The 15,326-nt window shown below is 37.8% G+C and overlaps 1 protein-coding gene across 1 annotated transcript; it reads left to right on the plus strand.

The window, feature by feature from the left end:
* The first annotated feature begins 12,511 nt into the window (after positions 1-12,511).
* LOC126373967 (uncharacterized) lies at positions 12,512-15,064 on the plus strand. Its single transcript, XM_050020414.1, has 2 exons — positions 12,512-12,654; positions 12,975-15,064. Exon 2 carries the CDS (start codon positions 12,978-12,980, stop codon positions 14,838-14,840), a length of 1,863 nt encoding a protein of 620 aa, XP_049876371.1. The 5' UTR covers positions 12,512-12,654; positions 12,975-12,977; the 3' UTR covers positions 14,841-15,064.
* The last annotated feature ends 262 nt before the right edge of the window (positions 15,065-15,326 follow it).

Raw genomic sequence — 15,326 nt, forward strand, 5'->3', positions numbered from 1 at the left:
TAAAATTAAAACTTATCATTTAAAAATTCGTCTACAGTATAATAACTCTTTTTAATTAGCATTGTTTTTAGATTTTTTATAAATAAATTAGTTTTACTTTCATCTCTTAAGTACTTAGGGACCTTATTATATATTTTAATGGACATTGCTAATGGGCTCGTGGCGTGTAATTTTAGCCTAGAATTTAGCAACATTAATCTGCCTTGTAGTCGAAGCTTGTTGCCCAATAGTTGTCCGGCCAAGTAGTTAATGCCATCTGCGGCAAATCTGCAATAAGTCACGTCAAAGAAATAATAAAAAAGCCCAATAGTGATGTTTAGTAGATAGCAGTGAAAAGCGAACTCTAAAGACAATAGTTACTGCAAGTTGTTTTGTGTTGATTAGTTGTGGCTCTGCCCACCCTATTAGAAAAGACGGGCGTGAGTTTATATGTATTTAATAAACAAGAAAGTATTGTTATTATTTTCTTACCGATACCTACTAAGATCTGCGAATTTCATAGTACTTAATTTTAACTTTTTGAAGTTTTTATGTGTTCAAAATATTATGACAAGACAATTCCAAAACATTAAAACACATTATTGTTTCATTCTTATTCTATCTTGTGGGTTGTGAGGTGAATAACACACATTGCATACTTACCGAGACCAACTGCTTAACGTGCCTTCCAAAGCACAGATCATCTTTTCGGACAATCAGGTGATCAGCCTGTAATGTCCTAACCAAACTAGGAATCACAAAGTGTTTTTTGTAATATGTATTCAACGGGATTCGAACCCGGGACCTCCGGATCGTGAGCCCAATGCTCAACCACTGGACCATAGCCGTTATTGTTTCATTGATAACCCTATATTTATACTACTCAACTGTATAAAAAAGGTGTTACAAGTTAGTACACTGTTACTGCTAATAAGTCCAGAAAGTGCCTGAAAAACTTGAGTAATGTACAACACCTGAGGCCCTAAGTAAATTTGTTACAAAACATCCTCCGACAGGCTCAGTGCGGTATCGTGGAAACTATTTGTACCTGTCACTTTTGGCAAATGGTGGAGGCTTGAACAGATTACTATTATTTGTTTAGAAAACTGAAATTTGACGTCAAAAACATTTAAAACCGGCTGTGTTTAGAAATTTCTCTTCTTTAAAAGCAAAGCCTAGCAAAGTTCCGATAGACACTTTTTAGTGTGAAATTATAATTTTTAAACAATTCTTAGATGTTTAAAATAATTAAAGTGAGTAACAAAAGTTTACAATTCTAGGTTATTTCCCTCGAATGAGGTACAAAACTTTGCCAGCTGTTCAGATTATCAATTTATTTAATTTTTTTTTTTTTAATTAGGAACAATATTGAAAAACAAAAACAGAATTAACGAAAAGAATCATTATTTCGTCACTATTTTGCTTTTTTCGTAACGGCATCTCTGATTTTCATCGACCAATCAAAACCTCATCGTTAAAAACCGAACGCGACAGGAGATTACGCTAACAGCTCAAATTTACAAGTTTAATGACGTCATTTTTCGTCACCCAAGAGCCTGGTTTATCTCCTTATTAAAGCGGAGCGTCGCCATTAAATAAATATCGCGCCATCTCAACTGAGCCCGTAACGGCGCGGTGTGATAGTGGTCCAGGTCCTTGTCCAAATATAAGCGAAGAGCGATTAGGGAGGTTTCTTATCATACCCGGTATCTACTTGGTAATTTGTATTTCAGAAAGAATAGTGAACTGATAGATACATCCCTTCGTTAAATGGTCTTGTTTTCATATGGGTTTGTAGGTGAATTACCGCACCAACCCTGCAGTCAGGGCTAGTTTTGAGCATCCAAAGGCATAATATGGCTCATGTAACGACTACGGACTTACTTCAACTTCAGTAAGTAATAACCGGGACAAGTGCCTTATGAAGCACGGAATCTTCTTATTTGTCAATTGATGCATAAACTTCACTTAAGATCTTTCTACGTAGTTTTGGAATTCCATATTACGTTAAGTACATTAAGTACATAAATAGTTTCGACGAATATTTTATCATTGTCATAGAAATATAAATAAGTTTTGATTGCCATAAAATAGAGTAGCCTAGAAACTGGTGCTAGCGAAATGTCATCCCCGAATTGTTCATCTACAACGCTCTCACGTCCTCAAAGGTCAAGGCTACAATACTCTCTCTCGGGGGTGATTACACGGAAATTACCTATAAATCATCCCGTTTCGTTCCCCCGTCTCCTGCTCTACGTCTTCGCGACAGCCGTCACTTCCGTGCGTATCCGAGACCTGTCTACGTGGTGGCTCTTGTATTTATTGTGTGATGCTTAACTGTAATGCGGACCCTTATTCCGATTCTCCAGTAAAAACAACAGGCTCCTGCATGTGATCGAGGACCTGATGAGCGCCGCAGATAGCGCTATACGTGTTGCCAAGTTTTGGGCCGATACTATTTAGTTTGCCATCGACACGATAATAAGAGACAACAGGCTTGTACCTGCGGAATCAGAATAAGGATCCGTCCTATACATACACGTAACACATAAACTCACGTCCGTAATCCCTATTGGGATGGGAAGAGCAACCAAGTATTCAAAAACAATTTGCAGCCACTGTTAATACTAAGTTCTAAGATGAACGTTATAGTGACAAGGGATCACCAAGATAAAGGTAATAACAAGTAAGAAAACAGAGGGTCTAAAGAGGCCATATCAAAGCAATTCATGTAAAAAGCAATATTGCGTACTTATATAAAAGTTCCATGGAACAGATTAAAGAAAAGGTTAACGTCGTGTCTTATAGGGAAGTCAAGGAATTGGCCTTTGATAGACTGGAATGGAAAATGCTACACCGACAAGAGCGTGGCTCTTAAATTGTTGATGATATAAAAGTTAGAGCGCAATGTTAACAAATATCAAATAGCAATTCTTTTATGTGTATTAATTACTTCAGTGTGATATTTCTATTTTTTAAATAATTAAATTCTGCACGAGTAGTTATATCATGTAAGACGATATCTTACAACTTGATAGGTTAACGAACAAACATAAAAAAAAATACGGTCGCATTGAGAACCTCCTCCTTTTTTGAAGTCGGTAAAAAAGCAAAATATTAATATAACGAAAACCCATATTAGTTCATACACATTTATATTGACATCCAACATTCATTATGCACTTACATTTGTTTCAATTATTTACCAATTATCAGTATTTTTTCAATACGACTAATATATAGTTCAACCATGACCAATCCTTCCTCGACAATCGATCTCTTTTCTTGTTTCCATAGAGTTTTGGCCAAAGGAGTATTTACTCCGTTCGGCGACAACATTAAATTGCGTTAAACTAAATAGTCGATTTAAACATACATACAATAAGTTCACGCCAATTTCGTATTAACGATTTAAAGACTTCAATAAAAGTCAACCCTTTCAAGAATCTACGAATAAGCATAATAAGCATCATCTTTACGACCCTATTAAGTATTAAAACAATGAGAATAACCCAACATTAACAGCGATGGTTATAGAAGAGAATTATTCAGGTCAACGGGTTAAAAGCATCGTGCGGCCTTACGACAGAGCCCTAATAATCCAACCCCTTTATTATAATGCATAATTATTTATACTTAGTATCATCGTTTGTTGAACCTTTTGCTAACAAAGGATAGGTTTAGAGTGGAGTACAAAAATAAAATTTAAAATACAGTTTCGTTTTGTTCCTTTATCCATTATTGGTACAAAATTATGTTACTTATTTTATAATGTTTACTTTCTTAATGCCTGTAAGATAATAATAAATATTACATTGGCCTTTAGACATTTGTCAGTTAGAAAATCAAAAGGTAAGTAAGTACAGTCTCCATGGTTCAGTGGTCAGAGCGTTGATCTCACGATCGCGAGGTCCGTTGTGAGACTGTTCTTTGTTTCGTAAGGATTGCCTGAATCACCTGATTGGCCGAAAAAGTAAGACGATTGCGTGCAATTGAACAGCGTGGCAGATTTGCTCTATACCCCCTCCGGTTTATTTAGGGGAGACCTGTGCCCAGGAGTGGGACGAAGTCATTTATCTTATGTTTTGTAATCTATTTATTATTACCAGAGAGCTTTGAATTGAACACAGAAATGTGTCCATTTTCGCCGAGAACAAAGCTCCTTTTTTGCTATTTCCAAATAGAACTTCCAGAACACCCCCAAATAAAACTGTCGACATCCATGTAAGGTTCATTTCTGTGAACACACACAGTTCCACCCGACCCGACCCGGCGTAACAGTTACAAGCTTAATGACGGGTGTAAAATGTCCACAGACGTATAAAACATTTAACTAATCTAAGGCCGTATTGTCTTTCAAGCAAAAGTAGAGTAGCAATGAACTGGATTTTTGGGACACCGGATTTATTATTTGTCTAAGGACAATATATACCTGTAGGAAAGTGGGTAGAAAGTAAGAGAGGATACTATGGAAGGTTATAGAATGAGGATTTGGTTGTTTATGGTATGAATTTAGGATGGTTAATGAATGGGGATGAAAGGAAGTTTTTTTTTTAATTTAAAATAGTTGTCTATTATTAGATTAGGGTCATAATGTACACTTTATCTCATTAGCATACTACAACTATTTTATAGTTTTAGTACTCTATTATACAGGGTGTTAACTGACATCGTAACGAATACAGAGAGGAATTATTCAGACCATGATTCTGTGGTTACATCGAGTGGAATTTTCCGTCGCGAAATTCATGTTATTTTATTTGTTTTATAAATTATTTTCAATTCTATACTTTTACAGTGGCAAATTGATATTAACTCAGAATAATGAGCGGAATTATCTTCCTCAATATTTGTTACGATATCACCACATACACCCCGTACAAGTACGTACAAGTAGCCATACAAGTACGTATGGGTGTTAGTGACACCGTAACGAACACTGAGGGGGATTATTCAGACCATGATTCTGAGTTGATATCAAGTGTAATTTCCTGTCGGAAAATTCATGAAAATTTTAGGTTTTTTTTTTCCTTCTACACAATTTTGCGTCGGAAAATACCACTTGTTATCAACTCAGAATCATGGTCTCAATCATCCCTCAAAGTTTTCGTTACGGTGTCACTGACACCCTGTGTTGATGCTTCACAGTCGATTTCGACTACAGCGACAGCAGCTGGTGGATTCATTGACGGTTGCCATTCAAGAGCTTGGTAAGTCTGCTCTCTGGTGTGCTCTGTGATGGCTCGTATAGCCAATGACACCCTGTATAGGATCTAAAAAATAACAGTCCCTTGTGGGCCCGACCCTAAAAGAATGCCGGAACTCCCATATAAAGTGGACCTTGCTTTTCCGGGTCTGTTAGTCCGTAATACATCATTCGGGGGGTCTGAGAATGGACACGCGCACGACATGTCACCCAACCATTTCCTTTTTTTGAGTTTTTGGTCAACATTCGTACAGCAATTACTGTGGTTATATGTATATAGAAATCTTTATATCGTAGTTCTGAGACGGTATCTTAGTTCTCCCACGTACGTACGCCGGTTCGTACCCCGGTAGCCGTCTTGCACCAAAGAGTTATTAATTTATCATAAGTGCAGTTTTCACTAAGACAGTTCGTTATTCATCTTAAATTATGTACTTTTGTATTTATTGGTACATTGATAAAATTCGCTTAAAAAGGAAAAGGTATTATTACTAGAGATGGGCCGACTATGACTTTGGCCGACTAGCCGATTAGTCGGTTGTAAAATTGCCGACTAGTCGGTCGACTAGTAAACGTTAAATATGTCAAAGAAAAAGTTACGTGTAACATGGGCATTTTTTGACGAATCAGACGATTCCAGCAAAGTGAAATGTAATCAGTGCCAAGCTGTTATTTCTCGTGGAGGGACCGGAAAAAAGCTAACACTACAAGTATGACGAATAATATCAATTACAAACATCCACAGCTGGTACCTCAATTAGGTTTTGTGGTTAAAAGTGTATCAGATACAATATAAAAATAATATGGGCCGACTATAAATGTGGCCGGATAGTCGGCTTTCCCGACTAGTCGGTACATCTCTAATTATTACCATGACCGACACAATTAAATTCTTGTACCTCTGATTACCCCAATTAGGGTATAGTCGTGAGATTATGTGTTATCCCTCTAGCCATAGAGGATATATAAAAAATAAGGTATGTTGGCTCAACTATGCCTGATGGTAAACATAGAGAAGCCCTAATTGCAGTAGCAACTGATTGTTTAGCTGCTTTGCAGAAAAGCCATAACTTAGCGTTCATCGTTAGTGTTAGTTTCTACTAGACATAAAAAGTGTTTTAACATAATGACGCAATGCCTATAATATACCTACCAATTTACACATCTATTCACCTAAGTAATCGATACTAAACTAACATTATTCTTCCTTTCAAAACTCACCAAGGATGTACCTACCTATTCAGATAATCTGAAACAATATAGCAATCCGTAACTACGTGACTTGCCCTCCCTAAATAAGCGGGATTCAGGATTTACCGGCGAATAAGCGAAAATAATTCGTTTATCCCGCCGAAATTACCTATTGGCCCGGCAAATTAGCTTGCCATACAAGTTGGAACATGACCCTGTCTAGGAAGGGGATACATGTTTCTATTAAGCCCAGGTTTTTAGAGGTGTAAATAAAAAAAATAGATAATATCGCCCCCTATTACAAGGTACAGCATGAGCAATATAATGTACCCCACTTTAGGACTCTGTCGCACTAACATATTTGACATTTAGTGAGACTTACAGTTCAATTTGTTAATGTGACATGGTACCAAAGTGTATATTAATGCTCGTAACCGTACTTAAACATAGCTGGCAATGGTAAGTATACAGGGTGTTAGGGACATCGTAACGAAAAAAAAAATGGAACGCCTATTTGATTGTACTAAAAACGATGGTGGGTGTTTTTCTTGTCGCAAATGTTTAATTAAGATTTTGAATTTTTACTGTGCCGCAATGTAAGTCGAACAACGCGGCACACAGACGTTAAACCTACGCACGGCTACGTTACGCGTGCGTGCGTGATACGATGTTGTATCTAGATAGGAGTTTTCATTCTCTTGTATTTAGATGCTTAGTGGTGCAACGTTTAAAAATGTTGAGTTTGTTGAAGTAGAACACCTACTGCCACGATTTTTCACGCACGGTACCTACCTACCAGTTATTAAAACGTTCCTAACTTATTAACAATAAAAACCCTACTCTTGCCTTACCTTAATTGTTATTCCTTCGGATGAAGTACCTAGGTAGGTACCCTAGAACATGTCACGTCACGTAGGTATGCAACATCGCGTTTCCTCCGCGGTAGGTAGGTATCACACGCACTCACAAACACAACACCTTGCTCTTTAATAAACATCAACAATCTTCCATACTTTTGTGCAGTAAATGGTCTATGATCTATCATCATAGTCGACACTACTCATTTACAGAATAAAACAAACACAAAACACTCACAAACACGAAAAAAATATCCTCGAAAAACATCACGCGATTCGGGTCAAGCTTAGTATTAGACTGAGCGGAAGCGCGCGGCGGCGTTAGCGCAAAGCATCAAAGGCGCGCCGACGACGCGCCGGCCGCGGCCGAGTCGAGCCGACGACTAGACAGAGAGAGAGAGGTATGTTTATGGTGCAAGTGACAGAGAAAGAAATAGTATCTGTTCGTATGCCTACTTTATTGGCGAACGTTGCCCTTGACCCGTGCGCCGGCTATTCACCTGCGCATAGCTGAAGTTGTAGATACGTTATTATTATTATTGATGACATTGATAAAATTTAATAATTAGTAATTTTTATTTGTTTATTTTAAATGTGCGTTCTATGCAGCTTAAAACACAATATGGGACTGAAAAAAATCTATTTTTTTTATGAATTTGGCGACAGGAAACTTCACTTGATACCTATCAACTCAAAGAAATACCTAGTATCTGTTCGTAATGCCTACTTTATTGGCGCGCGTTGCCCTTGATCCGTGAGGCTATTCACGTCCGAGTATCCATCAAGACAGATCAAACAAGCCCTAACTCGGAGGTCTTGCGTCCCAGGATCCTTTAATTATGTCTTAGAACCTTCTTGGCCTATGTGGTCCAGTGGTTGAGCGATGGGATGCGGAGGGTCCGGGTTCGTATTCCGATGGGGACATATCACAAAAATCTGTTTATAAGGCCTTTGGTTGGGACGTTACAGGCTGATCACCTGATTGTCCGAAAGTAAAATGATCCGTGCTTCGGAAGGTACGTTAAGTCGTTGCTCCCGTCTACTAGGTACTTATGTAAGCACGTAGCCATTACATGAATATTGTACACAGAACAGGATAGGTTTAATTAGTTCTTTATTGATGATTTAACAATGAGATTTAAAACACGAATAACTTAGTATGTACTTAGTACCTCGGTACCAACATGTAACAAGAAAAATAAGATCACTCCTCTCGGACAATTTTTTTCTTTGAACATGCCGACATTGCCTACGCGGCGGAGTTGCCGAACTATCGATAGGTAGATTATCAATTGTTGAACTTGAAAATTGTCTAAACTATCGAAAGTAGTGATAGTACATTTAGATCGATACTAGCGATAGTACCGATAGGTCTTGCTTTGTAACAATAATGGGTATTGATCTAAAAGATCTATCGATAGGTACCTACTATTGGTTTTTTTTAACTAGGTATCGATAGAATATCGATAGGCAACACTCTGGCGGAGTGTCCGCCCAATTCTAGACGCGATCTCGCTCGATTTTTGTGTAGCGAGGTTTTGCGTAGGTACTTACATACTAAGTTGGTGGATGGTTGACATAGTAGGTAACTAATGACCTAATCTGTGGTGGTTGTGTTAGTTAGTTGTTAGTTATTCTAATGACAACAAAGAATACAATTATTTACTGTTTCAACTGTTTTAGGTAGATAATGGCCCCGATTCCTATGAGTAAATGAATGAATAACCCGGTCGAATCAAAAAGGTATCTCGCTGGTATGCAAACCGTTTGACGTGTGCTGTCAACTTAATTCTGTCGGTTGTTTTAGATTTCTGCTTAAAATTGACGTGTATTCCATAAATTTTATGCCTGTTGATTATCCGTCCATTTAAGAATAAGAATAAAATAAATTTATAATCTACGATAGACAGAGAAAGAAATAGGATCGGTTCGTAGTGCCTACTTTGTAGGCCGCGCCGCCGCCGCGCCGCCGCCGGCGTGGGGCGCGGGGCGCGCGGAGCGGGGCGTATGGAGCGGGGCGCGCGGCGCGCGGTGCGTGTGGCCGTTGACCCGTTCGAGCAGCTGTTGTCTCCATTACATCGAAAATTTTCGATAATTTGTCATTATTGTTTTTTTTATTGAAATTTGGGTTCTATGCAGCTAAAAGCACAATATGGAATTGAAAATAATTAAAAACAAAACTCAAAATTTCATGAATTTTGCGACGGAAAATTCCACTAGATATTAACTCAGAATCATGGTCTGAATCATCCCTCTCAGTATTCGTTACGATGTCACTAACACCCAGTATAGGTACATATACTATACACCTCTGCTTACCTCTTCGGGGATACAGGCGTGATGCTTGTTATATTTACAAAGAGTATATATTTCTACTTATAAAAAAATCATAAATTAACTAGGATTTTAAAAGGACTTAGGGACTTCAGACCTTAAGCAAACTTATTGAATATACAAACATCAAAACGAAAGTTTTCTTTTTCTATTTAAGAAGTTGAATGTGGATGCCTAACATAAGTAGGTAATATGAAGAAGTCTCATAAAAGGAAGAAGGAGTATTTTACTTCAATGACTCTTAGCTCAGTCATTATGTGTTCTTGCCTTTACCGTATGTTTTAACTCGGAGAATTAGTTTTTCTGAAACAACAATGAAGCATGCTCAATATTTATTTGCCCTACTTCGTGACGGAATTCTGTAACGAAACTTTTCAATAAAGTTTTTAGCCCCTGAATGAACTCATGCAAAACAAGAAGAACTATTTGTGCTGTAAAGGTGATAATGATAAGTATCTTCGTATTCGCAACACATGATAACAAAAGTGGTTCGACAAGACTTATAAAACTTTTTAGTTTTTGCCTTTGATATTTTTAGCCATCTTCATAAATATAGTTCAAAAGAAAGTAATATCAACAGCGCTGATTACTTCGTAGGCAGTTAAAAGAACAATAAAGTATTTTTAATTAAGTATCCTTCTCTGGGAATTGTATTGTAAACTGATTTAAATATTTTTATTTTTCTATTCCTAAAGCTACTTTGTTGTCTATTTTTAAGTACCAGGGTCGCATAAGCTTCTATTGGGTTTACGGACATCGGGAGAGTTCGATTTTTCAGTAAAATTCAAAGTTGCTTAAAGTGTCTGGGGACTGGTGCACTATCAAAACGGAACGTGCGCCATGGCGGCTAAGTTTTGTAACGAATTGCGTGTATGTGCCGACAGCGGCGATGGAATGTAAAGAATGGAGTCAGACACCTAAGAAACTGGTGTGTACCTCTACTGCTTACTGTTTGTACAAAGTGTGCGTTCAATCCTCGATGGTTGGTATATTAGGTAAACTTAATAAAAAGCAAGAGATCCGAGCTTTGTACCAAAACAAAAAGCCCAGAAAACAATCACTGAATAAAGCTGAGTTTTATTCATACGATAGGAGCAGTAATTCTCGTCATTTTCCTTCACTGAAGGATATAAGCTGATAAAAGCAGAAATCAACTATGTATCGACATTTTATTATTTATGCGATGCAAGCACTTTGGGCGGAAGGCAAGAGGGAAACCACTGCCCTATTTTTCCCTAAAAAGCAGCATGGAGAATGCTACACTGACAAGAACGTGGCACTTAGTGATGTAGCACGTTATAGTTATGGATAATTTTATAGAAATGACTTGTGATGCCTAGTTAAAGAAAGTATTAAATATTTCTAAACGAAGCATAATCTACTCCTGACCGTTCATCATCATGCTAAACCATCACAAACCAAACATGACAAACCATGTGTGATTTGTAAAAAAATGCAAAACCAGCTTAACTAAACTTGTTTTACGTTTTTTAAGTGTAGGAACCTACACACAAATACAACATTTGGTGTAAACTTCAAGAAGGCAGAACCCAATCACAGTATGAAATATCCTGACACAAGAGAGGGAATGAAAGCACAAAATAAATCCATCTCATGTCTTGTGATCAAATTCCAGAATATACGACTTTCAATCAACGTCTCACCCTAACGTCACTAGGCTGAAGTTTTAAAATTTTGAAATATTGGAATTGAGTAAACTATTGAGGTTAAAGCAGAAGCGATTGGCGGAAAAAACATGGATACTTGAGTACGTACCGCAAGTGGGGAACCAGCAAAATAAAAGTTTTGAATGTATATGCAAACTCAGCAAACAACAAAAATAAACGAACTTTTTTTTCAAACATCAGAATGCTATGAGTCGGTGTTAATATTCTATTTCAGTTCAATTAATTTATTAAAATAATAATCTGAGGAGAAGAAGCAGAGCGAGAGACTCCTAAACAATATGAATTTACCCATTTGTAGTGTTGTTAAATGTTTGTATGTTTTGTTTTTGTGAAATAAAAAGGATATTTGATTTGATTTGATGAATTAGCACAAACTGTAAACAAAAACAAAACATAATAAACTACACAGCTCATACAACGAGTACAAAGGATATACTTATTGCCCTAAAGCATTTTCTTCCCGACAACCAGTAACAGGAAACATAGAACTATATTCACTATCACATCAGTATTATTATCCTGTCATACATACTCGTAGGTACAACTAGAGGTCTAAAAGTCCGCTAAACGGTTCCGCTGCCTTTTATTCTTTACTCCGCGTAAAACCTAAAGCCGGAATCTCTCATATCGTGTGAAGCATCGATGGCCCAGGATCATCCCAGTTTTTACGAGCGCCCGGAGTGGAATATCCAACGAAAACCCCCGAAAAATATCCCGAAATAATATCCAAAAATACGGCCATAACCAATGAATTAAACCTTCTAAGGACATTATGGATGCGGTGCGGATGATTAGTTATGTTTTAACGTTTTTATAAACGCTGTAATGTTGTGACCCTTTCACCTAAAAACTTCTACACAGATTTTGATGAAAGGCAGTAAATATAGCTTATACATCCGCATAACACATACATCATAATTTATAAAGATATTGTGTAAATTGACCGTAACATAACAATAAGTGTCTAGTAACACGGAAAAATCTACCATCTGCGAGCTATTACGCGTGCGCTACAAAAATCGTCCGCTACACTAATATTTGTCTACTAAATAATTCTACAAAATATAAATTTACAAACTAAAACCTGACTACCGAACGCAAAGTATGAAACAAGAAAATATTTCTCTGATGTCGTATGCCATGGTACGCACTGAGTTTGGAATTCGACCACGGCTATCTGCTAAACATATAGGTGGAGATTTGTAATTAGCATACAAATACTAGAGATTTCATTTAGGGGAAGGTGGGGTAAGACGGGGTAGCGAGGTAAGATGGGGACCTTGTGGAAACCGATAATACAAAAAAGCTAGAATGATGTTTATAGCGCCATCTAACGGCATTTACCAGTACTTTTCAGTGTCACAAAAGATCTGGTCGATAGTGAGCACGTTGCGCCTTGGTAAGTTATTTTTTTAATTTATAGTGGTTTTATCTTATTTTTACCATGTAAAATTTGCGTGACTGTGCTTTGTGTATGATATATAAGTTGTGTCTCGTATTTTTTTATTGATATGTGATTATTTTACTATTCTGAAGTCATGAATTCAATACGGTTGCTTGGTTTCATAACCTCAAAAAATAATGAAACACCCTTCCAGACCATTTTGGGAAAGATGGGGTACCTACATAGGGGCAAGACGGGGCAGGTACCCCATCTTACCCCGTCATTTGACACTTTTGTTTTTCCATTGATGGTATCTTTATTCTTTTATTTTATAGATCATGGTTCGAAATTACAAACGAAAAACTAACAGAGGAGTTTGGAGTGAAGAAGAAATGAAGCTAGCTATTCAAGAAGTTTTAGATGGGAAAAAAGGTTACAAATTGGCTAGCAAGATTTTTAATGTCCCTCAAACTACCCTCGAGCGCAAAGTCAATGAAGCAAGAAAAAATGAGAATAGTGTACTCAATGTCAAGGTTTCCTTAGGTCCAATTAGAACAGTTTTTTCGGAAGAAGAAGAAATATTACTGGTGCAGTATCTCAAGGAAATGGAAGGAAGGTTATTTGGTTTGACAACTTGCGAATTGCAGAAGTTAGCATATGAGTTAGCAGTTCGTAATAATAAACAACATAAGTTTAATGATATCAAGAAAAAAGCTGGGAAGGACTGGCTGCGTGGATTTCTAAATCGCCATCCTGACTTGAGTTTGAGAAAGCCGGAAAACACATCTGCGGCTCGTGCCGCTGGGTTCAATAAAGTATCGGTTGGACAATTTTTCGAACTGCTGGGAAGATCACTTGACGAAAAATGTTTCACTCCGGACAGGATTTATAACTGTGACGAGACAGGTGTTTCGATTGTGCCAAAGTCACGGTCCAAAGTAATTGCAGCAACTGGAAAAAAGCAAGTGGGAGCATTGACGTCGGCGGAACGAGGCACAACAATAACGGTGGAAATTTGCTTTAACGCTGCAGGGACATATGTTCCACCAATGTTTATTTATCCCCGAAAACGCATGAAGCCCGAACTGCTAAATGGAGCTCCACCGAACTCCTGGTCTGAATGCTCAGACTCTGGGTGGATGACAGCCGAAATTTTCTTAAGATGGTTTCACAAATTTGTGAAATTCACCAACGCTTCTAAAGAAAATCCAGTTATGCTCATTTTAGATGGTCATGCTTCCCACACCCAAAGTTTGCAGCTCATCGACAAAGCACGTGAACATGGTGTGACAATACAATGCTTTCCACCACACACTACGCACAAACTGCAGCCAGCAGATGTTGGTTTTATGCGGCCGTTGAGTATCTTCTATGATCAGGCCATAACAGCTTGGTTAAGATCAAATCCTGGGAAAGTAGTGACTCAATTCCAAGTGGCTGAACTATTCGGGCAAGCGTTTATTCGCGCAGCAACAATGTCCACAGCAATTAACGCATTCAAAGCGTGTGGGATCTCGCCTTATAACGCACAAATTTTTACTGAAGATGATTTCATTGCTGCAGAGGCCACCGACATCCCACTAAACGTTGAAAAAGAACCTGATGATGACACTATTTCATTTCCATCGGTAGCAGCATCACCACGTAAACTGAGCGAATCAACAACTGCAGCAGCGCCAGTCCTTGATGTCCAAACGAATACCTGCACCGCCCCATGTTCTACAATAAACACTCAAACTGAACCATCTGCGGGAACCTCGACTTCAGTACATCAAGCAAATTCATCATTCCATCTGGTTAGCCCGAAACAGTTGATGCCTTATCCACGAATGACCGAAAAAAGGCCACGACAAGTACGAAGACGGGGAAAAACAGCTATTATTACTTCGTCACCATATAAAGCAGAGCTAGAAGAAAGGCAAAATAGTAAGAAACCAAAGGAAACGAACCAAAAGAAACGGAAAAGAGCAAGTAAAAGATCTGTCAATAAAAGAATCAAGAAGACTGAAGAAGAAACTCATTCGTCGAATGATGAAGATACAGAATGTCTGTATTGTCATGGCTTATATTCCGAATCTGATGAAGGATGGATCACTTGTCAGAGTTGTGGTAAATGGGCGCATTGTGGTTGTGCAGGAGTGGAAGATGACGATGCCGAAGCTGTCCATATCTGCCCAATTTGTGAAGATATTGACGACTAATATAGAATACTATTCTATCCACAACCCATACCCCATCTTACCCGAGGGGGTACCCCGTTTTGCCCTATGGGTGGGGCAAGATGGGGAGATATATATTTTATTTTTGAAGTTGATTATTTTATAAAAGAAGTTTATTTTTTTTGTTTTGACTGATTTAAATGAATAAAAGAAAGACTGATTATGTTCCTAATAAATGTTAAGCATTGTGCAATCATAAACAGATGGTTTAATTTAAGAAATACCTTAGGGTCACCGTCTTACCCCACCTTCCCTTACCGTGTCTTACCGTTCTATTACGACTAGTTACTATTGTAATAATAAATAGATACAAGCAAACTCGCGGGAAGAACTTAGTAATATAAATATCGGGTTTTACCCGACTGCAGCGAAGCAAAATGGAGGGTTATGTGTTTGACCTCTATGTATGTGTATGAACGTCTGTTCCAACCTAACTTCTAAACCCCTGTCAGAATTTAAAGAATGAGG

Source organism: Pectinophora gossypiella, chromosome 1, assembly GCF_024362695.1.
Source record: "Pectinophora gossypiella chromosome 1, ilPecGoss1.1, whole genome shotgun sequence".
In the NCBI taxonomy this organism is placed as follows: domain Eukaryota; kingdom Metazoa; phylum Arthropoda; class Insecta; order Lepidoptera; family Gelechiidae; genus Pectinophora; species Pectinophora gossypiella.

What these genes read in the sequence shown, in the direction of transcription:
- LOC126373967 (XM_050020414.1), top strand. Translation starts at nt 12,978, where the DNA reads ATGGTTCGAAATTACAAACGAAAAACTAACAGAGGAGTTTGGAGTGAA.